This window comes from Phyllopteryx taeniolatus, chromosome 19 (assembly GCF_024500385.1).
Source record: "Phyllopteryx taeniolatus isolate TA_2022b chromosome 19, UOR_Ptae_1.2, whole genome shotgun sequence".
Classification (NCBI taxonomy): domain Eukaryota; kingdom Metazoa; phylum Chordata; class Actinopteri; order Syngnathiformes; family Syngnathidae; genus Phyllopteryx; species Phyllopteryx taeniolatus.
Window position 1 is genome coordinate 6,319,336 of NC_084520.1, and position 23,219 is coordinate 6,342,554.

General features: G+C 40.4%; 2 protein-coding genes and 1 long non-coding RNA gene across 5 annotated transcripts; 2 read left to right on the plus strand and 1 right to left on the minus strand.

Annotated features, from left to right (window-relative positions):
- The first annotated feature begins 868 nt into the window (after nt 1-868).
- On the plus strand, nt 869-3,097 carry LOC133469313 (uncharacterized). Its single transcript, XR_009785669.1, has 4 exons — nt 869-997; nt 1,102-1,791; nt 1,904-2,027; nt 2,965-3,097. It is a non-coding gene; the product is annotated as an uncharacterized LOC133469313 (long non-coding RNA).
- Nucleotides 907-5,380, minus strand: LOC133469312 (5'(3')-deoxyribonucleotidase, mitochondrial-like). Its single transcript, XM_061756211.1, has 5 exons — nt 4,614-5,380; nt 3,917-4,017; nt 2,046-2,106; nt 1,840-1,954; nt 907-1,056 (listed from the first exon to the last, which is right to left on the minus strand). Exons 1-5 carry the CDS (start codon nt 4,875-4,877, stop codon nt 917-919), a joined length of 681 nt encoding a protein of 226 aa, XP_061612195.1. The 5' UTR covers nt 4,878-5,380; the 3' UTR covers nt 907-916.
- A 739-nt stretch (nt 5,381-6,119) lies between these two features.
- On the plus strand, nt 6,120-22,981 carry cops3 (COP9 signalosome subunit 3). Of its 3 annotated transcripts, none has more exons than XM_061756209.1 (12): nt 6,120-6,308; nt 8,171-8,300; nt 11,201-11,313; nt 11,519-11,568; nt 12,970-13,062; nt 16,556-16,735; nt 18,623-18,745; nt 19,420-19,593; nt 20,889-20,975; nt 21,110-21,223; nt 21,304-21,384; nt 22,177-22,981. In XM_061756209.1, exons 1-12 carry the CDS (start codon nt 6,254-6,256, stop codon nt 22,228-22,230), a joined length of 1,254 nt encoding a protein of 417 aa, XP_061612193.1. In that variant the 5' UTR covers nt 6,120-6,253; the 3' UTR covers nt 22,231-22,981. The 3 variants fall into 3 exon arrangements, with proteins under 3 accessions (XP_061612193.1, XP_061612192.1, XP_061612194.1); XM_061756208.1 differs by having other exon boundaries at nt 6,121-6,308; nt 18,623-18,763; XM_061756210.1 differs by lacking the exons at nt 6,120-6,308; nt 8,171-8,300; nt 11,201-11,313; nt 11,519-11,568 and adding an exon at nt 11,656-12,211 and having other exon boundaries at nt 18,623-18,763.
- The last annotated feature ends 238 nt before the right edge of the window (nt 22,982-23,219 follow it).

The window sequence follows — 23,219 nt, forward strand, 5'->3', positions numbered from 1 at the left end:
CTTGTAATGGAAGACATGTTACAGTACTTTGATGTTTGAAGTAAAACTCAAAAACACAATAAGAACAGTACATTTCAGCATGTAAATGTAAAGCACAGGAGGAAAACATCCTCGTTTCGAAACAAACAAAACAAATTAGTATTAGTAATATTAGTTGATTTGAAGCTGATTTGGTATCATTAGTGCATTAAATATCAAACGCTGAAAAATAATCAGTCCTTATTTGAACTGCCTCTTATTCTAAACTAACACGCGTTCCTGGATGCAACTCTTTATCTCAACAAAAGAAAATGATGCCGCTTATTCTGTTCAGTGTCCCGAAACTAGACCGGAGAACTGCTTGGATGTGAGGCCAAATAACAATCAACAAAATGTACCTTTTCAGCTAAATGCATAGATGTGCCAGCTAAAAAACAGGCAAAGTAGCACCAAAAAGAAAAGAAAATCATCTCTCGCATCTATTTACACACTGAATAAAATCGAAAAACAGGTATAAATTGTTATGTTTGTGTATTGTATACACTTATTGGTGCCTTTAAAATCCTAAGCCGAATACTGGTAGGTAGCGCGGTGCTTCTTGTAAGTCCAGTGGCTCATTCATGCACCTCTGCAAAAATCTGTTAACTTATAAACCATTTTTCTTATACGAGCACATGCATTTGACATTTAGCGGCTAAAAGTGAGTTCATTCTGGTCTATCTCTTACAGTACAGCATTTTGTTTTTGGCTTGGTCAAAACATGCTTCGGTCTTAAGAGTGCCCATTTGTGGTCTACTAAGGTGAGACATGTTAACGTGTGTGGTTCGTGTGGACTCTGTTCTAGGCTCAGTGTAAACTTGCCTAATTGAACCTCGGCACCCGGCTATAAGGCGACGCTGCTGGTGATTTCGGGCCCTGGAGCTTGTAGTTAAGGGCGTCACTGCCTTTTGCTGTCCAGGATGGCCCTCCAGTCATCAGACCAGGACAGCAAGCGTCTCTGCGAGGGGCTGACAGGAAGGTGCTTGTTGTGGCAGGCGGTGAACAAAATGTGTTCCCAGGTCGGTGTGGGCTCCACACCTGCACATTGAATGCGGTCACTTATTCAATACTCTATTACGTTAGAACGCACAAGCTGTGGTCTGCGTTATGCTGGCTGCCTAAGAAGACACCAAGATGATGGAGCAGCTGTCTTTAAAAGGTGCTGGTGAATCACTTGAAACACCCACACGGCATTACACGAGCAGCATTATGAAATAATTCTCTTTTGTTTTTGTTTTTTCATCCCCTTAGAACGCATTGCTGAATCCCTTTCATGTTTGAGACAAACATTTACATTTGTGACTCAAAAAGGATCTACACCCCTGTTCAAACGCCAAATTTTTGTAATATAAAAACACATTGACAGATAAATGTGAACAAAGACCTTTCTTTCTGACGCACATGATAATTTGCCAATGTGTCAAACCGCCGCAGTATAGCGCCAACTACTGGTGAGAAGGACTGACTCTGTCAGATTTCTTTGCTCAAAGTATCGGAGGGTGGTATTGGCAGCCTTCACGTGTACCCGATACCTTGATGTAAGGCCGGTATCGGTCTGATACATATACCTGGTATTCATTAATTTTACAACATGAAGACTAATTAATTTTGCCTGCCTAGGACATGTAGTTACTCACACCCTGTATTGCAAATACTATTATTACAGTAGTCTTGGTTTGGTTTCAAGGTTTCTTTCTATTACAGGAGCTTTTCCATGCATCTGTGGCCAAAGTGTTTGTGAATATGGGGAATTGATAATTATGTTAAAATGAGGTTTGTTCCACTTTGGTTCTATATCAGGGAAATGAATGAAAATTTCACCTAAAATGTCAGGCTTGTCGTCGATAAGGATGTCTCCGCTGACCACCGTCTTGTCTCTGGTTAGGATAACCTGCTCCAGAAAGTCATGACCCAAATGCTTTTCCACCCACGCATACTGGAAGAGGACAAACACACGAGAGGAAATGCCATGCCGTAATAATTGCTCAAGGGAAGAAAATGAGACATTGGTGAGCAAGCGAGCGTACCTTTTCGTACGGGCAGTGCTTGAAATGCTTGATCGGGCTGGTGCAAATAAAAACATCTGTGCTGTAGAATGACAGAATGGGGTTGGGGGGGGGTAAATGACATAAAACGCCAGTATTTGTACTTACGCTATTTTGAAGTTTTCGTTAAGCTGATGACCCACAGAAAGTGGAGTGAACATTGATAATGCTGCGGTTACCCTATTAAGAAATGCAGAAGGCTCATTCTCAGAATAATATCGACCAAATCATTTACTGTATACAATTATATGTAATCTAAAAATTATGCTTCATAACTTCATTGATGGTGGCACTATGGGCGACTGCTTAGCACATCTGCCTCACAGTTCTGAGGACCCGGGTTCAAATCCGGCCCCGCCTGTGTGGAGTTTGCATGTTCTCCCCGTGCCTGCGTGGATTTTCCTCCAGGTACTCCAGTTTCCTCCCACATGCACGCTAGGTTAATCGAGGGCTCTAACTCCCCCGTAGGTGTGAATGTGAGTGCGAATGGTTCTTTCTTTCTATGTGCCCTGGGATTGTCTGCCGAGCAGTTGAGGGTGTACCCCGCCTCTCGCCCGAATATTGCTGGGACAGGCTCCAGCAACCCCACCAGCCGAGTGAGGATAAGCAGTACGGAAAATGAAGTAACTTTATTTTTTTTTTATGTTAGTCGCAATCGTGGTCTGTTTTATTTTATTTTTTTAATTAACTGATCCTTCCCCAAAATTTTGTTTTCTGGGAGGGAAAAAGTCACCTGCACAGGGAAGAAATAGAAATTCCCTTGGAAATAGTTTGGGATGTTGAGAGAGTAAGCACATTTTAGATGTGTGGACAGTACAGCGCAACTTGATTGGACATTTAAAGTGTGTGTTCTTTGACTGAGTCAGAGTCAAGTTATGCAAATATGGTTCAATATTTACAGCTACACCCTGGAATTCCACAAGATGGCAGCAGATAAGCATGAACATTCATGAAGATGCAAGCTCCTTTTACACAGCCTCGTCAAGCAGATCTTCCCACCCCTCCACTTATTTTTTTTTCAGGTTGCTTCTCTGCACAGAAGGCACAGATATGCAAGTACCTTGAATATTTTGATGGTAAAGAAAATTCAGTGTTGCTAATTCAGATTCAAAAGCTGATGGCACAGATATACACTACTTCCATACCATAAACAGTCCCAAAATGAGGGGATCAAAGATGCTTTTTCTTCCGATTCCCACTGAATTGCCGCGATTGTGTTGTTTCACAGAGAAATGGAAAACTTACTTTTTAATGACTTGTCAACAAGTAGTCCCTCCATTAATAAAAAAAAATATCCTATCTCTACATAACAGTGGGGCTAATGTACATAATAACTGCCCCCACACCGAGTTTCTCTGCCCATGACAGGATCAGTTAAGAGACAGACTAATTTTTGCAATACGTATGGTGTGTAAAATGTACTAAAATAGTTGTATACAGTGGTCCTAACTTTTGCATTGTCTTGCAAGCCAAAATTTGAGTAACAGGCAAACAAAATAAGCCGTCGTTCGAGTGAAATGGGTAAAAAAGATGGTGCTGTAATGCCCTCGCATGTGGGCAAGGACGGCCGCGGTTGATGATTCCCTTTCAGTCGTTTATTGACAGGCATTTGTCGGGACAAACTGTCAAACGCACAAATACAAAATGAGCACACACGCATTGGGCTGGTGTAGACACAATTGCTACTCGCTAGGGCACACATCCAACACACATATACTACAGTATGTACAGTAATTACACCTTAAAACATCAGTTTATTCATTTTATGGTTTTTTTTATACAATACAGTGGTACTTTTCCTTATTTAAAAAAAACAAATAAAATAACCTGAGCACACCAAGCGTGAAACCTACTCTTCCATTTTGGCCATCTGCTTGACTGCCTCTACCCCACCAGGGAGGGGCTCCAGCTCTCCGAAGAAGTCCTTGGACTCCCAGATGCTTATGGCTTTCTCCTAAAGATAAAGGACACGTGCATGCTGTTTATTATCAGGAGATAACATTAACTGCGTACACTTAGACCAGATTTCCCTCGTGCTCGTTATGCACAATTCCTATGGTGCAAAACCCTTGGCTGAGCTCTTCTTACAATGTGGTCAACTGCGAAATCCGATTTGATTCTATTTATATTGTATTCTATTCCACGTTTTACTTGGTTTATTATGGTGGTTGTTGGTGTACAACTGCAGCAACCAATGCAAATGTACAGCACTATAATAATAAACATTTGCTATACTGTAGATATGATACAGTATGCGCACGAGTGTGCTTTATCAGTCATGCGTTATGTATTACATTGCATAGCTATTCCTATATCTACTCTTGACAGCGTAATATCACGTGTCAATGTAGAACCTGGATGGATTTCTGGATTTTGAAAGTTGAACTTGTGGATAAATGTTCAATAAACAACACTTGCTTTGCAGACCGAGATGTTTCAGGTGATGGGGAGGATGTTCTTCATCGTCTCCATCAATCTGTCAACATTATTGGATGGAAGCCAAGTGTTAAGCGATGAACAGTAACTAACGCAGCATGTCGCTTCACTTACAGAGAGGTCACTCCGAAGTCGTCCGTACTGCGTGGACACCCAGAAGCCTCTCCTGTCCTCCAGGTTGATGTACGGCTCGTCTGGGTACCTGGCCCGGTACTTCTTCAAGAAGCCCCCCTCAAAGTCGGCCAGGACGCCGTCCATGTCGACCAGAACTCGCAGTCTCTTACCGGTTACGGAGCTGAGCGTCATGTCCTGCTTCAATTGCTTAGGGAGTAACGCTTTTCTTCTGCCCAGGAGACGGCTTGTGGTCGTCCGTAACATTATAGCGGACTGAGGGGCACCGCTGAACTCTCGTCAAGTAGCGAGTGGGGAAAAGTCCGCATGGAAGACAAGGTTTTTGTTGTTGTTGTTTTTTTTTTATGCACGTTGCATGGTTTGCATTCGTCTTCTGTTGAGGTTTTGTATCCGCATAATGTTTAAACGTCTCTCCGTGTCATGTGCACAGCTCGGATGCTATGTTGACGTTAGCTTTGAAGCAGCGGACAAGTCAAATGCGGCAGGCCTGTGCTGCTGCTGCTGTTTGCAATTGTCCGACAGCTCCCCATAACCTAGCAAGTCGTCAGCCTTGGAGAAACTTGCTGGTTTGGGGCTGCCCGAAGAAAGGAACACAGTAGACTACTGCATTGTACACACTACGGTCACAGTACATGAGGAAACACCACAGTGATGCTGAACGAGGGACAAACTGTATTGTATTGGAATGCCGAGAACAAAGATATTCTATATAACGACGATGACTCACTATGCGTTGCCTCTGCTCTCCCAAACCAAACAAACGTGACAAAGTGGCAAAACCTATTATTGATGAATCTATATTTATCTATATTTACCTACCAGTATTCGGCTTAGGATTTTAAAGAAAATTGTTAATTTCCATCAATTTATTAAAAAAATAGGACTATTTACATTCTATGTATGTATGCATATATGTGTGTGTATGTTGGATTATTTCAAATTTATAATGCAGAAAATTCTGAAATGCAGTAACAAAAGCAATTGTGCATTGATATTTATGTCTCATTCAAAACACTGTTTCACAGGAGCATGAAACACCAGTAAACTGCATTTATCTTGAGGCTTTTCATTTTCTTTTAGAATTTAACGATCAAATCTATTAACAGGGAGTTTTCTGTTTGTTGTTTATTGTTTTGCATCCTGTAAAACGCAGCACAGTAGTGAACTTGAAATTCGTTGCACAGGAGTCCTTCAATTTTTTTTATACGATCTTTGTCCTAACCCTAGTAGACATGACGTCAATTCCTGTTTTTCTAATGCCTGAAAAAATTAATGCGATAGCGAAGATTAAAAGCCAAAATAGTCCTGTGTGGTCCCTTACACTATAGGTACATATTGGATGTGTTAATATTTCACACGGTGAAAGATGTTCCGAGAGCGACAGAAACTATTGTTCTGTGTGAATAGTATAATGGTCTCGAAGTGCAAATGATGGCCCTTTAAAAAAAAAAAAATTATTGCTTGCTTGACAAATCTCGCTGCGGTTCGTTAACTTCATAGGATCTCGCGAGAATTGCACCCCAGTGGCGGCTGTGTGGCCCCTGTCTCAGTGCGGACGGAATAGTTTCTGACGTTTGAATGAAAAACAGTGAAACTTACCTCCACATTGGATCCATGATATAATGGCTTCAGCCTTGGAGCAATTTGTGAACAATGTGCGGCAGCTTTCCGCTCAAGGTAGGCTTTCTTAACTCATTCGTATGGGAAATACAAGCTAGGTTAGCCTGCATGCTACCCTATGCTTTGCCGATAGCCCAGTCACACACTTCTTTTTGCCTCATCATGTAAACACATCGCTAAAGACTCTTTCGCTGGCAAAAAGAGTATGTGAAGTATAACCACTGTGTGTGTTGGGGACATTTGATGAGCGTGGGGACTTAGTAGCTATTTAATCAAAATGTCAAACTGATACTTTTCGTTTGGATCTGGAAAATATTTTCTGGGCACTGTCTACAGGAAGTCCCACCCTGCCTTTGCCTGATTGGCTGTCGGACGGAATCGACCCTTTTGTTTGGGTGTAGGGCCCTGTCAATCTCTCTTCAGTTGCCGTTTTGCTCAGGCCTTGACAGGACAGTTGACCGATGGACTGGTTTATAATTTTATCGACCTACTTAATCACAACACAAAGGTTCTAAACAGCTTTGTAAGTCAAATAAGGGGCTCCCGGTCTGTTGTTTAATGATAACTTAAATTGTGTTCATGATTCAACGACATTAACACAATGTATGCATTCCCCTCTCCTGCCTTGAAGTCATAAGTTCATTTAATTCTGGGTGTCACACTTTTTCATCTCAAGAGATCCTGGTAAAAACTTTAAAAAGAACATACAGTATTGCCATAAACATTGACAGATACTAAAAGGATAAAGAACACATGATTTTACCCAAATTAAAAATGAATTAAATGTAAATACACACTTCCTATTATAATTCAATAGTTAAATGCATTTTGAGATGACTAGGGATGCACTGGTATTGGTATCTACTGATACTTTGTCTTTACTCGTACTCTTAAAAAATATTGAGATACTATGACACTGTTACCATTTAGCCAGCCTGACATATGTTGTGGTCAGGTGGAGTAGGAGCCATGTCAGCCATGTAGAGATACTTTAAAGTAAGAACAGATGACAACACTGTTAGTCAACTGCTAATTATGCTCTACAAAACTGATGATTAACTCTGTCTGCTTGGGCAGCGACGGAGGGGGCTGCTCTGTTAGTTGCGACGTCTGGCCATTCGACAAGCACCAATGTTCTCAACCCCCGTTGCCTTCTATGCTATTCACTGCTTGGCTCTGACTGAGTCAGTCGTAATATCACGAAGCCGTGGTGGACGCCACGCTGCACCTTGATAGTTTTAGGAAGCAATGGTGGGGTAAAGAATCACTGAAGTTCTCCTGTCACAGTTTTATTTTATAACTTGTGGTATTCTCAATAAGCAGTCTTCTAATTCATTTTACGTACTTTATTCTGTGGGTAACAGACCGCGGTAACATGGCATTCCTACTTAAATATCCACCTGACTATGTTCTGTGTCTCTTATGTATGTACGCCTTTTACATCGTGCCACTAGTGTTAGACTGAGACACCACATAACTGAAATACCTTGTGCTACAGGTTACATTTTAACTCGGAGGGCTGGCAGTTAAGTTTTAAGTGAATTATAGGGCAAGACAGTTGGATGTTAAAATGTCAGCAATGACAGGGTGTTACTCTAAAAAGTGTGGTATTTGAGTGAAACTCTGCAAGAAGCCGTTTTCAAGAGATTTTTCTTTCTTGGTGTTTTTGAACAATATTTGATTAACACAAAGTACATTTTCATCACAACTGCCAGCATTATCAAGTATTGGTACTTGGTATTGGCGATTACTCAAATGTAAGTACTTGTACTCGGTCTAAAAAAACACAAAAGAAGTGGTATCAATGCATCCCTACAGATAACTGTTATTTTCTAAGAGCTCATTATTACATGTAAAGATCCAACATGGGTTAAGTTTCTCTGTTATTGTACTTGTCACAGTCATTTCTTCCTCTTTAGGCCAGATGACTCAGCTGTGCGAGTTGATTAACAAGAGCGGGGAGCTGTTGGCCAAGAACCTGTCGCACCTGGACACAGTGCTGGGGGCCTTGGACATTCAGGAGCACTCCCTCGGCGTGCTGGCCGTGCTGTAAGTGCTCGCTGTGCAAGTCGTGACTCATTCATTGTCCCCAGGGAGGTCTGCTGTTGGTTTAATGCAACAAATAGTACAGTATTATGCTCACCTGTCATGCCTTCACATTCCATCCTGTTCTTGCTCTTCTTACTGTTTACACTCTAGTGATGATTTTTTTTTCCTTCTAGTAGTATAAAGATGGTAGGGCTATATTTGTTCTCATATAGGCTTGGAATTAGTGTCACTTTCACATTCTCAAAAGTATTTCTTTTAAAATGACCCTTTAAGCAATGAGACATAAGTGCCTCATTTCCCTAAATACTGGCCTCCCAACTAATGGATGCCGTGCCCCAATTAGTCTCTGTGTGCATCATCCCCGCAAGGCAAATAATCCCCACCCTCAAATAAACAACTCCCTTTCCCCAATCAAACTGTACGGTGGTAACTGTACACACCACAACACCACAGATGCTATCGTTTACACACGGACACCAAAGAGTTAACCGCAGAGCCCATTGTAACTTTGTTGCTAACCAAAACAGGAGTACCTACTGAGGGACGTAAACAGTCGCACATGAGATAAAATGTGGTGTCCCAGTACCACGTTATAACGAGTTCTATCTTCAGTATTAAAGGACTTACACACATCTTTAATGACGACTCATTTTCCAGTAGGCTCTGACGTGATCCATGTTAATTTTCTGCAGAGCCACACGACTTCTTATTTTTATTATTTTAAACTCTAGTTTCCCTTGATATAAACTGGAATATACTGGTAATGTTGTTCCAAAATTGCAGATATACAAATAAAGGCCTCCCGCCATCTGCAGTTACAGTGGTGTGAAAAAGTGTTTGCCCCCTCCCTGATTACTTTTTTTTGTATTTTTTATTTTTTTTATATTTGTCACACTTAAATGTTTCCCATCATCAAACAAATTTAAATATCAGTAAAAGACCACACAAGTAAACCCAAAATGCTGTTTTTTAAATGAAGGGAGAAAAAAAATCCAAACCTACATGGTCCAGTGTGAAAAAGTGATTGACCCCCTCCCACCCGCCACCCCCTTTCAAACATAACTGTGGTTTATCATACCTGACTTCAATTTCTCTAGCCACACCCAGGCCTGATGATGCCACACCTGTTCTCAATCAAAAATCACTTAAATAGGACCTGCCTGACAAAGTGAAGTAGATCAAAAGATCTTCAAAAGCTAGAAGACATCATGCTGAGAGCTAAAGAAATTCAGGAACAAATGAAAACGAAAGTAATTGAGCTCCATCAGTTTGGAAAAGGTGATAAAGCTATTTCTAAAGCTTTGGGACTCCAGCGAACCACAGTGAGAGCCATTATCGACAAATGGTGAAACCATAGAACTGTTGTGAACCTTCCCAGGAGTGGTACGCTTCATACTGCGCCACACATTTTCAAAGGGAGACAGGTCTGGACTGCAGGCAGGCCAGTCTAGTACCCGCACTCTTTTACTACGAAGCCACGTTGTTGTAACAAGTGTAAAATGTGGTTTGGCATTGTCTTGCTGAAATAAGCAGGGACGTCCACGAAAAAGACGTTTCTTGGATAGAAGCATATGTTTCTCCAAAACCTGTATGTACCTTTCAGCATTAATGGTGCCTTCGCAGACGTGTAAGTTACCCATGCCATTGGCACTAACACAGCCCCATACCATCACAGATTCTGGCTTTTGAACTTCTCGGGCCCAGAGAAGCCGGCGGGTTTTCTGGGTCTTGTTGATAAATGGCTTTTGCTTTGCATAGTAGAGTTTCAAGTTGCCCTGAAGTGTGTGAAGTTCTGAAGTGTTCCTGAGCCCATGTAGGGATATCCTTTACACATTGATGTCGGTTTTTGATGCAGTGCCGCCTGAGGGATCGAAGGTCACCGGCATTCAATGTTGGTTTTCGGCCTTGTCGCTTACATGCAGTGATTTTTCCAGATTCTCTGAACCTTTTGATGATGATATGGACCGTAGATGATGAAATCCCTAAATTCCTTGCAATTGTACGTTGAGGAACATTGTCCGTAAACTGTTCGACTATTTTCTCACGCACTTGTTCACAAAGAGGTGAACCTCGCCCTATCTTTGCTTGTGAATGACTGAGCAGTTCAGGGAAGCTCCTTTTATACTCGATCATGGCACCCACCTGTTCCCAATTAGCCTGTTAACCTGTGGGATGTTCAGAACAGGTGTTTGATGAGCATTCCTCAACTTTCTCAGTCTTTTTTGCCATCTTTCCCAGCTTTTTTGAAACGTGTTGCAGCCATAAAATTCTAAGTGAATGATTATTTGTTAAAAACAATAAAGTTTATCAGTTTGAACATTAAATATCTTGTCTTTGTAGTGTGTTCAATTAAATATAGGTCGAACGTGATTTGCAAATCATTGTATTCTGTTTTTATGTTTAACAAAACGTCCCAACTTCATTGGAATTGGAGTTGTATGTATTTAATGTTCTAGGCTAGCTAATATATTTTACTGGGTTATATTTTACCTTTACATTTATATATCTTATTTCAATTTTTGTTTTGTATTACATGAATGTATCTGAAATTGTATTAAAATCTCTGCTAGATTTTGGTTCTTTATTACTAGAAAGGCACTCAGTCATCTGAATTATACTATACATCTGAATAAAAAGTTAATGCAATAACGTAAGTACCTCAAACAAATTTAAACAAATATCTTGTTTGTAATTAACTTTGCTTATGTTGCTCATTATAACACTATGAAGAATGTGGTATTTCACCATGAGCGTATAATGCTGTACTAGCTGATTGATTAGGAATGCAAATTTTGTAATTAGTACTTAGCATAAAGTTATTAAACATAATCATGAATGCTCCTTGTGTTCTCCTTTGTCTGTTTTTGTTGTGCTCATCTTTCACTCCAACTGTGTTGCAGATTTGTAAAGTTCTCCATGCCAAACATCCCTGACTTTGAGACGCTCTTTTCCCAAGTCCAGCTCTTCATCAGTACTTGCAATGGCGAGCACATTAGATATGCAACAGACACTTGTAAGTTCTGTCAACCAAACATTCACACTCATCAGTTTAAGTACTAACTATGTTAGCAGTTTTGGATTATATAGTACCTCCCAAATTTATACCTACGTTTATTTGCTATTATCATGATGTTCTAGACGTAAGCTTGAACTTTTAATAAAAGACCTACTAGATTATATAAACTAAAAATATCACTCCTTTTTGGGTCCTCCCACAGTTGCTGGTCTCTGCCACCAGTTGACAAATGCCCTTGTAGAGCGTAAACAGGTAAGCCTGCAGATTTACACTGTCATACAGAAAATAGTAATTATTGAATTATAACATTGACTATAAATCTAGCTTTCAAAAAATATTGTCCTAAAGGCTGCACAATTCAACACATATTTTTATTTTAAACTAAAGGACTTAAGCCAATAGTGTTGATAGTTACATTTATTATATCTGAGTGAAATATTTTTGCAACACTGTTTTCTTTCCTATTTTATAATAAATGATCTAAATGTAATAATACACCGTTTTACCATGGCTATTAACTCATTCACTGCCAGTGGTTTTCAAAGCAGTTCCCCATATTGCCAGCCATCTTAGAGCATTTTTACTGATTTTTCAAGACTTTTGTGACAGTATAAGCACCGAGTCTACCAAAGGAAAAAGTAGACCCTTTCTTTCAACAGACAAAAAAAAAATGTTTTTCGCTTTTTCCATTCTTCAGTAATTAGCAGTAGAACATGGGTTGGTCTCACCAAAACACCAGTTTCTGACTAAAAAGCAGAGAAAATTAGCTTTATGTGAAAAGAAACATGTCAAGCAGAACAGTGACTGTGACGCTAATATTTTTTGCTTTTGTGACACCTCAAACTATGAAACATGCCCTGAGCGACACTGACTCACCGCATGGCTCGAGTTGAACGTGAGTGGCTCTTTAAACATGGCGTTCGTCATTCATTCCATGAATTGTCATCTTTTCTTACGATTGCAACACAGACTTTGTACTATCACGATACATACTCTGTTATACTTTACGTATTTGTGGTCTGTTCGAGTGTCAGGTGCTTAAACTTGTCTGACTTCCAACATTTTGGCATTTCTCGCCCTTATAAGCAACGTGACAAGCAGAGATTCACCCCCTAATCTTTTTATACTCAAACGCTGTGGTGATTTCAAATCAAAGCGATGCAATACTACCATCTACTGCCGTCTGTTCGTCATCAGTTATGTGGAACTTTGAATTTCACAAACAAGCTGGGTGAGACTCTCTTCTGCGCTCACTGTTAAAATACATATATATAATATTCGTCACTGGCAGTAAACAATTGGATTCCAGTTGACGAATGTAAACGTCCACGCCAGTGAATGAGTTAATATGCGCAAAAGCGGATGTATGCTGTTGTTAAATGCACTGTAAGTCTTACCATGTCTGTCATTGTATTTTGGAATAACCTTAGCAATGATGTCTCTGTTGTTTGTTTTGTATGCATTTTATATATTGTCGCTCACAATAACTTTACTGATGCTCTAGTTTCTGTCTTTGAGTCATTACATAACGAGAATCATATTTTTCTCCCCTCACTGCTAAATATTTTAATACATTTAACATACAAGTGTGGCCCTCATTTGGTCAGTTTTAATATTTAAGTAGCATTTCTTTGCTTCTCCCCCTTGTGACAGCCATTGAGGGGTGTCGTCATACTAAAACAGGCAGTAGACAAAATGCAGATGAACACAAACCAACTTACCTCAGTTCATGCGGACCTGTGTCAGGTGAGTCACTGGCCCTCATATATCTCAAACCACTATAACCACAATCACATCATGTGACTTAAATTAGTGATGCACCGAAATGTTACAGAAATGTAATTGCATTTTCGGTTTTGGACCGAAAGGTTTTTGTCAGCGAGATAAAACAGCCGAAACATGATGCTGTTATGACACAAGGAATAACTTCCTCCAGTGCGCAGTCATGTACACTATATTGTGTTAAAAAAACAAAAAACAAAAAACGGCACATCCACATGGAACAGCTGCCCAACCTTGTTGCTTTCCGCTGTTTAGGTACTAAGGGGGAATCCTTCTGGCACGCTATTTTGCACCACCCTGTCTACCTACGAGCTACAGCTAACGCAGCTAAATACGATGCCGAACCATTGAAGACCAACGTTCGCTTCACGTCTGCTGTCAACGCAGCATAAGTCACCAATCGTCCCCTACATGGCAGCAAATAAGCCACACTCCAAGTTCTGACAATTCACGACGGGAGGACAGAAGTAATTTAACAGGGGAAAGAGGGGGACACCATGCTAATTGCCAAGCCGGAAAACACCCAAGCAAGTGATTGGGTAATACAGTACACTTGTCACATAGGTCTGGCTGGAACCATGTTATAGCAGACAGTAATCCACTTTGATGAGCAAAACAGGAGGCAAATTAATTCGTCTCTAGAGAGAAAATACTATAATACACAATAACTCTAGACAGCCACACAGGGACCGAAACCAGAAATGAATTAGTACGTCACCGTTAGTTCGCTATGGCACTTGAGAAAATGGGCCTATAAAGTACATGAATATCATAAATATTTATAAGATAACATTTATTAGCCCCACAATGGGGAAATTTGCATCATTTCAGCAGCAACAGTGGATACACGCAATACAAAAATAGCATGCAAGAGAAGACTTTTGGCTGCAAATTCATCCATTATTACAAGGTTGATGCAATAAATACATTAAAATAACATACTGAAGCCATCATTTATTAACAATTATGATTATAGAGTTATGTTTGTTGTGCAGTTGAACAGTATGCAGGATTATTTTGATCCTATTACATAATGTACTGCAATAACTGCCCCGCATTAATGTTCTTGACATAAGTTTAAAATATGTAAATTCAGACAAATTGTTCTGGAAGTTAATTTCTATAGGTTGGCAGCTCTGCAGTCATAGCCATGAATGCAATTTAACTAATAATTGGCATAGTCATTTCTGTGTTTTGGCTTTCTGCCTTGGGTTCCTCATTTCCTGTTTTTGGTTTCGGTCAAGGGAGGCACGGTTAGCACATCTGCCTCACAGTTCTGAGGACCGGGGTTCAAATGCCGGCCTCTCCTGTGTGGAGTTTGCATGTTCTCCCCGTGCCTGCGTGGGTTATCTCCGGGTACTGCGGTTTCCTCCCACATCCCAAAAACGTGTGGTAGGTTGATTGAAGACTCTAAATTGCCCGTAGGTGTGACTGTGAGTGGGAATGGTTGTTTCTTTGCCCTGGGAGCAGCTAGCGACCAGTTCAGGATGTACCCCGTCTTTCGCCCGAAGATAGCTGGGATAGGCTCCAGCACGTCCGTGACCCCAGTGCGGATAAGCAGTACAGAAAATGGATGGATGGACTGATTGGTTTGGTCAAGAATTTTCATTTCGTTGAATCACTAGTTAAAATCCATCCATCCATCCATCTATCCATCCATTTCTGTACCGCTTTTCCTCACTCAGGTCGCGGGGGTGCTAGAGCCCATCCCAGCTATCTTCGGGCAAGAGGCGGGGTACACCCTGAACTGGTCGCCAGCCAGTCGCAGGGCACATATAAACAAACAACCATTCGCACTCACATTCACACCTACCGGCAATTTAGAGTCGTCAATTAACCTACCATGCATGTTTTTGGGATGTGGGAGCAAACCGGAGTGCCTGGAAACAACCCACGCAGGCACAGGGAGAACATGCAAACTCCACGTAGGCGGGGCCAGGATTCGAATTCCGGTCCTCAGAATGTGAGGCGGATGTCCTCGCCACTGTGGACTAGCTTAAATCACACTTTCTAAATAGAATGTGAGAATTTGTTTACTGTATTCATCTATGACTAGTGGTACTTTTTTCTTGCTCAGCATTCCCATCTACCTAGCTATCTAATATCCTATCTGAATTTACATGTACGTTTCAAGTGACATACTATACATTATATCTCCAATATGGCTCTTTATACTGTTCACACTGGCATAACACATAAAAACAACCTGCAGATGCCAAATGGCACACAAATAACTCAACACTGGGTAGTGACAGCAGAAGTATATATAGGTATGAAAATAATTCATATATTAACCATGCATCCATCTTCTACTGCTTACCTGAGGTTGGGTCACGGGGCAGCAACTTAAACAGGGAAACCCAGACGTGCCTCTCCCCAGCTACTTCGTCCAACTCTTATGGGGGGATCCTGAGCCGTCCCCAAGCCAACCCGGAAACATAGTCTCTCCAGCATGTCCTGGGTCTTCCCCGGGGCCACCTCCCAAAGGGACGTGCCTGGAACACCTCAGGAGGAAGGTGTCCAGGGGGCATCCTCACGAGATGCCCGAGCCACCTCATCTGGCTCGTCTCCATGTGGAAGAGTAGTGGCTTGACTCTGAGCCCCTTCCAGATGATCAAGCTTCTCACCCTATCTCTAAGAAAGAGCCCCTGACACCCTGCGGAGAAAACTCATTTCGGACGCTTGTAGCCGCGATCTTCTTCTTTCAGTCACGACCCACAGCTTGTGACCATATGTGAGGGTAGGAGCGTAGATCGACCGATAAATAGAGAGCTTCGCCTTTCGGCTCAGGTATTTCTTCACCGAAACACACCGATACAGACCATCTGTCGATTTCCCGCTCCATTATTCTTCCACCTGGGGTAGGATCTCACTCCTGACCTGGACTGAGCACGCCACCCTTTTTCAACCGAGTGGTATTATCTCAGATTTGGAGGTGTTGATTCTCATCCCAACCGCTTCATACTCGCTGCAAACCGCTCCAGTGAGAGTTGAAGATTGTGGCTTGATGAAGGAAACGGAACCACATCATCTGCAAAAAGCAGAGGCATAATACAGAGGCTACCAAACCAGACTTCCTCAACGCCCAGGCTGCGCCTAGAAATTCTCTCCATGAAGATTATAAAGAAAATCCGTGACAAAGGGCAGCCTTGGTGGAGTCCAACCCTCACTGGAAACAAACCCAGCTTACTGTTGACAGTGCGGCAATGCATACATTACAAGTATGTAACATACCATTTAGTTGGCCTGGGGTGACTCTTTGCCCCATCGATTTAAATGCGGGTTACCTCCAAATTACTTCGCTGGCGGCCGTCAGCAATTATTTTGTTTAATTAATAAATGACACACTTTTGTCTGTATTTGAGATATTTTAGCAATTAATTGTATCCTCATATTACTATTATTTTTAATAAGAATAACATTTCTTCAATCTTTTCCTGTTCCATGTCCTGTCCAGCTGTGCTTGTTAGCAAAGTGCTTCAAGCCGGCCCTGCCCTTCCTGGAGCTTGACATGATGGACATCTGCAAGGAGAACGGAGCTTACGACGCAAAGCACTTTTTATGTTACTACTACTATGGTGGCATGATCTACATGGGCCTCAAAAATTTCGATAGAGCACTGTATTTTTATGAACAGGTGTGTCTTCTGCCTTATTTAATCCAAAGCACTGTATGTTTGATAACTAGTGATGATAAATACAACCACAATTGAGTCTTACTGCTTTTAATGTGAGATAACTTTCCCATAGAAAACAATGGAATGAGAAGTGGTCTGTTCCAGGGTCAAACTATCCCTGCAGCTATCATAAAATCTTGTTTAAAGTAGTATTTGAACAATTAAAGTTAATAATGTAAAAACAATTAAACACTCAGTCTTGACTTGACGAAGGTTTTCCTCGGGTGAGTTTGACGTTAAATTTTCAATTGTCACGCAAGTGTAAAAAGTATTCTACAGTCACAAAATGCACAAACATCAAAACAATCAACTTTAATTTAAATTAAAAAAAGAAGGAGCATATGGTAGCTAACATCTTCTCTTAACATCATTTGTTCAGACTGGTCCCTTTTTTTGGAATAAGTGTTGTGATAAGCCAAAGAAAAAGCAAAACATAATGCCCAGAGGTTATCATTTGATGCTCACTGACTTGATCTTTTGTGAGTCTTTAAAAGTGTATTTTTTTTATATTTTATTTTGTTTGTTTAAATTTAGAATTGTACAACTTCAAGGATTGACTTTGAAAATCCGCCATTTTGAGTAACGAGCAAAGTAACACATTACTTTTCCCGGGAAAGTAATAAAACTACCATTACTTCTTCAAATCAACAATAGTTACTTTGACATGATCAATGTTTCTCACATAACATTCATTTGTAGCTGGTGATTCAAACAAAACGCAATCCAGCCGTGCAGAAGCACTCTCTTTTTCAACAAATAGAGGATAGTGATTGGGAAGTGATTGTTTATTACACAATGCACAGTGATGGTGCAGTACCATAAAAGTGCAAAGAAATGCACGATTTCACTGTCGCTACACTATTTTTGTCATTTTCCTTAGTAAAAAGTGTATTTGATTGTTGTTACTTTTTTTATTTACACATTAAGAATACAATTTTACTGGAGTGTTAAACGCATTGGTGGGCGCAATGGTGTGTGTGTGTGTGTGTCATGTTTACGCACGCACACATCAGCAGTGTACTGAGAATGGTGTGCTTGTTCACGTTGAGGAACTTACTGTATCGTGTTGTCATGTCAAGTCTGCACTAAGTTCCTGATTTAATGTGGCTTCATCTACACCAATATTTAAGTTAGTGGTTCATTTTGATGACATCATTCTGTAACTTGTGTGGCATACATTACTAAGATAATGCTTTTTTTGTACTGTGGATAAGTGATGTTAATGGCACTTGGCAGCTGCTGAAAGTAACTAAAAAGTTACTTTTTTTCTAATTTAGTTACTTTTTTGACTGGCTGACTGGTTAGAGCGTCTTCCTCACAGTTCTGAGGACCGGGGTTCAATCCCTGGACCCGCCTGTGTTAGCTGCACTCCTCTTGTGAGGAAAAGCGGCTCAGAAAATAGATGGATGGTTAGTTTTTAAATCATCCATCACTAGGGTCGCTGGCGTGCTGGAGCCTATCCCAGCTATCATCGGGCAGGAGGCAAGGTACACACTGAACTGTTTGGCAGCCAATCGCAGGGCACATACAAAACAAACAAGCATTCGCACTCACATTCACACCTATGGGCAATTTAGAGTTGTCAATCAAACCATGCATGTTTTTTGGGATGTGGGAGGAAAACGGAGTGCCCGGAGAAAACCCACACAGGCAGGGCCGGGGATTGAACCCCGGTCCTCAGAACTGTGAGGCAGACGCTCTAACCAGTCGTACACCGTGCCGCCCTTTTTAAATCAAGTAATCAATAAAGTAACTAAGGTACTTTTAAGCTCAAGTAATCAGAATAGCAACTAAGGCAACACTGATCACCATTTGTATTTTTTTTTTTTTTTTTTTTAACCACTTCAGGCAATAACCACTCCAGCCATGGCAGTGAGCCACATCATGTTGGAAGCCTACAAGAAATACATCCTGGTCTCACTCATTCTCCATGGCAAAGTGCAACAGCTGCCCAAATACACCTCACAAATCGTAGGAAGGTTTATCAAGGTAAGTACCGTAATTTCTCGTGTATAATGCGCACCCATCTATAATACGCACCCCCAAAGTTGACCTAAAAATTCTGGAAAACCCTTTTAAGCACTTCAGAAAAGCATTATCATGAAACAAAACATAACCATAAAAAAATTAATGATGGTTATTGTTCAGTCATCAGTCATATTAAAAAAAAAAAAAAAAAAAAAAAAACATTTCAAAAATTCTGCCAGGGTATGTAAACTTATGAGCACAACTGTACATATATGTAGTCGTACCACTGTCGTATTGGAATGAAAGTGTAGGCTACACCTTTTTTATAACCACTAGGTGGCGATGGCATATTAGAATGAAAGTGTACACCTTTCTTATAACCTCTAGGTGGCAGTGGCATTTTGGAGTGAAAGTGTACAGCTTTTTCATAACCACTAGATGGCGGCATACATTTATAAAATCCGAAAGATTTTTTCCATTTGCCCCTATACCTATGTATAATGCGCACTATTGACTTTTTTTGGGGGGAAAAAATGCTCATTATACAAGAGAAATTACGGTATTATCTTTCCAGGCCGACTTAACAAAATCTCGTAACTGGAATTTAAAAAAAGATAGCATTAACTTGGAGATCATACACTTTGGTTGTTTATTTCCTTCAAATTGCTTTTCCTCAGCCCTTGAGCAATGCCTACCACGAGCTGGCTCAGATTTACACCACCAACAACCCGACCGAATTGCGCAGCGTAGTCAACAAACACAGCGAGACGTTCACCCGAGACAACAACACGGGCCTGGTCAAACAGTGCCTCTCCTCCCTCTACAAAAAGAACATCCAAAGGCTAACAAAGGTGTGTGTGTGTGTGTGTGTGTGGCATAAAGATGTGTATAATATGTGTATATTTGGTTCAATTGGTAAAATGTCAGATTACCATTAACAAGTCAATGTTATTGTATAGCTATGGATATTGGTAATATACCACTCCATTTCCAAAATGTGACTTCCCCCAAATAAAGCTATATGCTGATTATCATGAACTCAGGACACTCATTGAAATGTCTTAATAGTGATATGAGATTGTGACAGTGCCCAATTTTATTTGGTCACACTGAGATTACAAATGGTTCTCCTCTCACGAAAAAAAAAACATCTATCTAATGAGGTGGTTTCTTGTTTCATCCATTCATTGGGCCATAAAATAACTGTTTTATTAAAGGTAAGCAACCTGCAAGGTTTACATTTAAAAATTTAAAAAGGAAAAAAAAAAAGTAAATAATAAAACAGTTCCAACCAGAATGGCTCTACATCGACTGGATAGCTCCACAAAGGCAGAACAATCTGAAACGTATCCTGTCTGATTAGAAAAATCATGCCAGGTGATACTGTACAAATGCCCGGAATGCGCATTAGAAAGTGGGTTCCAACTGCTCTAAACAACACGCTTTTTCACTGCAGCTCCATTTGTTGGTTCACTGCCAGGCTCAGTCCCGAAACAAGCACACTAATAGTGAAAAGTGAGCAGTCATTCTTTGATCAGCACCTTTATCCAGATCTACACCAAAATGAAATGGGTTCTTTATCGGCTGATGTCCTTAGTCCTCTACAAAGTATTTGCATAATCCTGCTAACAAACCAACAAATTGACCAACAAATGGTAATGAAATCAAGTAAAAAAATTACCAGTGATTAATGTTATCGATAGCACCTCAAGAGCCTTGAAACCTGATTGGAATATTCATGTTGAATTACGCTTAAACAATAGAATGAGTGTGGGAGCAGACAGATTGCAATATTGGCAGTAGTATGCATGACCAAGGCTGGAATTAGATCCCACAGACAGAAAGGCCCTAAAAAAACACCAAGTTACAGGTCCTCAATTTTCTTAGCAGCATGGCTCAGGCAGCAACCCTTGGTTCCATGTTGAAGTGGTAGAAAGTCTCAAAGCTGTCAGTGTGACCAGGTGATAGTGGGGCAAATGCTGTTAAAATGACAAAATAAAAAAGGGTGGCTTATCTGGACTTGAGACCTATGAGTTTTATTTGTCCAAGAAAATCAACCCAGTATTCTGTTATTCAGATAAAAATGTTATGAAATTTGTTTTCTGCTGTGGTGTTTTTGTTTATATCCATTGGCATCTCCCTGCAGACTTTCCTGACACTGTCTTTGCAAGACATGGCAAGTCGGGTGCAGCTTTCAGGGCCTCAGGAGGCAGAGAAATACGTCTTACACATGGTGAGGTGGTCCACAATAACAACAGCAATGCGCAGATGTATTACTACGTTTTTCAACATTTAGTTTTGTGCAACCTTTTATTAATTGACCTCTGTTTTAATCCTGTTGCGGATTTCGTGCGTGTTTCTGAGCAGATCGAAGATGGTGAGATTTATGCTAGCATTAACCAAAAGGATGGCATGGTGTGCTTCCACGACAACCCGGAAAAATACAACAATCCAGCAATGCTACACAAAATTGACCAAGAGGTGAGTGTTTCTAAAGTGTAGCCGTCAAAAATAGTTGAATAGTCCCTTCATAAAACCTATCGCCATGCTTTATCTTTCAGATGTTGAAATGTATAGAACTGGATGAGAAACTAAAGTCAATGGATCAAGAAATTACAGTAAACCCGCAATTTGTGCAGAAGGTGAGACTAAATTCACAATATTGTTGTCTGTGGCATAGATTTACAGTATGGCACAAATGTCATGTGCCACCACTAGTTTACTTGGTCTAATGTTTTTGCAGTCATTTTATACAAGCTAAAATGGTAATTAGTCGGTCAATGAGGAAATAATTTTTACATTGTTCTTTTTTCCACTTTAATTCTGTTTGTTTTGAGATAATAGTTAACTTTGCCATGTACAATTTTAGAGATGGTTCTGAGGTACATTTTATGGCATGCTAAACAAATATGTACAGAGGGGTCTTGGTTTACGAAAGCCATGCAATGAACTAGTTTGTGCTGCGGTGTATTAATACGACATCACTCTGCACGGGAAAAAATGCTCAGTTACCACCGTACTTAATATTTTTCATTTGATTAGATTTGTATATTTATGGCCTAGAAGTGTTTTTCATAGAATGATTTACTGTCATGACTAATTAGGACTGTACTCGTGCATTAGTGTACGTTAGTAATAGACTAGAAGGGACAGTACGCTATTGAACGCTACTGAGCACCTTCTGTATTATGATAAAAGTTTAGTGTAAAAGGAGGTGACACTAAATATCTTGCGACTTTAGCCTCCATCAATTGGGTTGCCTAAATTAATGTATAAACTGCTTTTTAACCCATTAAAATGCAACAAGTACTATACCAGTTCTTTTACTCTATGAAGCATTTATAAAATTTTAAGAATCAATACAGTCTGTATATGGAGTTGTGAAAAGAATTTGGCCAGACATTTCTAACATGTGACTTGTATTTTCATTTAAGAGTATGGGAACGCAGGAGGATGATGTTGGCAGCAAAACATCAAGTTATTCCTGAGGGGCCTCAGACTGCTGGAAAATGCTGCAAGCCCCCCAACCCCCCCACCCCCCAATACATTCTTCCATGGATGCGTTGGATGTTTTTTAAAAAGAGGAAAAAAAAAACAAATAACAAATATTCTATTGCATAAGGACTTTGGTAAAGGAAAATCTAATTGTGTGGAATGATGTTGAATTTGCTTACTCTTTCGTCACACTTTCTGAAGGATAACAAAACGATCTTTACAGAAATGGAAAAAGATTCTGATTTTGTCAGTGTTTTATTTATCAATGTTCAGGTTGGAGTGACACTGCTACGTTATCACAAAACACAATAATAAAAACTGGATTTGTTTGTTCCACGCATTTGTGAATAATCTCACCGTTCTGCTGCATGATGGCTGTAACCAGAAGGTATTACGAGGTAATACATTTATGGCTCGCAAGGAATAAATTTGACTATAATCTACATTTGTAACGACTACAATGTTCGTTTCCCTCTGGCTTTTGGTTAGAATGAAGATGATCACTAGCGAATCTGTACACACAAGCATGTCCTTCACCAAACCGGGTGCTAAGAGTCACAATCTGGTGCACTGTATTGTTTTCCTTTTTTTAAATAGGTCAGATCCACTAGAGGTCACTATAGCACTGTACAGAAAATCTTTTGACAGCTTGTTATTTCAAGAGGCGAAGTCAACGGATATAACCAAACCGTCATGTCATTTGGTATTGCAGTTGTGGATCTGAAATAAATTGTTTAAGAATTGGTTTCATGCTTTTATTAAGTATGTATTGTTAAACGAATGTCCGATTTTACGTGGTAATATTGTTTATCCATACAACGAAGGTGATTTACAATTTAAACCAATGAGTTCCTTCACACAGGCGGATGTAGCCTCTGGGAAGATTGGACCAATCGTGGCGCAGTATCCGCTTCGAAGAGGCGGGACTTAACCGCTGGAACAGTTGGCATACGCCAATCCTGAGTAGTAATCGCCTCCGATT

Bases quoted from the DNA above. Each gene is read 5' to 3' on its own strand.
- LOC133469312 (XM_061756211.1), bottom strand. From the start codon at position 4,877: ATGTTACGGACGACCACAAGCCGTCTCCTGGGCAGAAGAAAAGCGTTA. The intron at 1,955-2,045 runs GTACGCTCGCTT...GTCCTCTTCCAG, and splicing joins AGCACTGCCCGTACGAAAAG to TATGCGTGGGTGGAAAAGCA. The intron at 1,057-1,839 runs GTGAAATTTTCA...TTCAATGTGCAG, and splicing joins CGACAAGCCTGACATTTTAG to GTGTGGAGCCCACACCGACC.
- cops3 (XM_061756208.1), top strand. From the start codon at position 6,254: ATGGCTTCAGCCTTGGAGCAATTTGTGAACAATGTGCGGCAGCTTTCC. The intron at 6,309-8,170 runs GTAGGCTTTCTT...CTTCCTCTTTAG, and splicing joins GCGGCAGCTTTCCGCTCAAG to GCCAGATGACTCAGCTGTGC. The intron at 18,764-19,419 runs GTAAGTACCGTA...GCTTTTCCTCAG, and splicing joins TCGTAGGAAGGTTTATCAAG to CCCTTGAGCAATGCCTACCA.